Source organism: Aplysia californica, unplaced genomic scaffold, assembly GCF_000002075.1.
Source record: "Aplysia californica isolate F4 #8 unplaced genomic scaffold, AplCal3.0 scaffold00869, whole genome shotgun sequence".
Classification (NCBI taxonomy): domain Eukaryota; kingdom Metazoa; phylum Mollusca; class Gastropoda; order Aplysiida; family Aplysiidae; genus Aplysia; species Aplysia californica.
This window is the reverse complement of record NW_004798139.1, coordinates 7,884-9,149: the sequence shown is the minus strand read 5'-3', so window position 1 is coordinate 9,149 and position 1,266 is coordinate 7,884. Positions and strand designations below refer to the sequence as shown.

The 1,266-nt window shown below is 33.9% G+C and overlaps 1 protein-coding gene across 1 annotated transcript in view; it reads left to right on the top strand.

Annotated features, from left to right (window-relative positions):
• LOC101847153 (ankyrin-3) overlaps positions 1 to 1,266 on the top strand; it is a gene marked incomplete at its 3' end in the record, with an annotated part of 35,621 nt that overhangs the window by 29,490 nt on the left and 4,865 nt on the right. The window contains exon 9 of the mRNA XM_005110269.1: positions 1,138 to 1,236. Coding sequence (XP_005110326.1) covers positions 1,138 to 1,236 — 99 coding nt within the window. The remainder of the gene's footprint in view (positions 1 to 1,137; positions 1,237 to 1,266) is intronic.

Below are 1,266 nucleotides of genomic sequence, written 5' to 3'. Positions count from 1 at the left end.
GTGTGTGTGTGTGTGTGTGTTTGTGTGTGTGTGACTGTATGTGCCTAGTCGTTATCTTTTATTTATTTTTTTTAAAGGAGAAGTGCCGTATTTCGTTGGCACAATAAAATTATGATTAAGCACGGTAATGTGAAATGGCTATATCGTCCGCATCATTTCATAATTGTCCAAATCAAAAACAATTTCTAGGAGTTATCAGATAAAGCGGTTCTTTAACAATAAAGACATCAAAGAATATCATACAATATAGTTTCGTTCTGTTTCGTTATTTCGTTCCTAGTTTTTAATAGAAATAATAACCTGTGCCCAAGCCCTGGTCGGTTTTGATTTGGGTGCTCTCTTTTTCTTAGATTTTCTCTCACATCTGTCTTATTTTTTAAAAAAATGAAGGATTAAGGATGATGGTGGCGATATACAAGTCTACAAAATGATGTATTGGTATTCATCAACGCTTGGGTTCAGTAACTGAGCTTTATCCATGTATTGATTCATTAATCATGTCCTTAAGCCTACTTTTGCTGATTCATTGATCATTTTTGAAATCTTTTCTATTTTTTTTGTTCCATTGGCCACTTCGTAATCTTTCCCTTGTAAGTTTTTTGACATATCACTTATTACATCCTTTCTTTGTTTTTTGATCTATTGGTCACTTTTCAGATCTATCATTGTTTGTTGTAAATATGGACTACTTCTCAACCTTTCCTTTGTTTGATGATCCATTGATCATTAAAAAAACAACTAGTTTCTGTGTTTGTTGATTCACTAACAACTTTTGGCATCTTTCTTTGTTTGTTGATCCACAGACTATCTATTTATTTATCATTATCTTGTTTACTAATCTGTTGATCAATTTCTAAATTCTATTTCTGTCTTTGTGTGTTCATTTATTGATAATTTCAAAAATCTTTGTTCGTTGATTCGTGGTCCCCTTATTTGTGATTTGTTGATCACTTTTTAAATCTTTCATTGTTTGATGATTCGTAGACCACTTCTTTAATCTGTCTTTGTTATTTGTTTTTGGCTGTTTCTTGGTTTTTTTAAACTCGTGGACCAGTTTTTAATCCTTTCTCATTTTTTGTTTGTTTGTTGATCGATACATAACCTTTCAAATCCCTTGTTTGTTGATGCCCTCTCCAGAACGGTCAAGCCCCTCTCCTTGTCTCCAGCGAACAAGGTCATCTGGATATTGTGAAGATCTTGTTGAAAAACCAGGCTAGGGTAGACATCTTTGACGAGGTGAGTGGTAGGGCTGAGGGAATGTGGGGG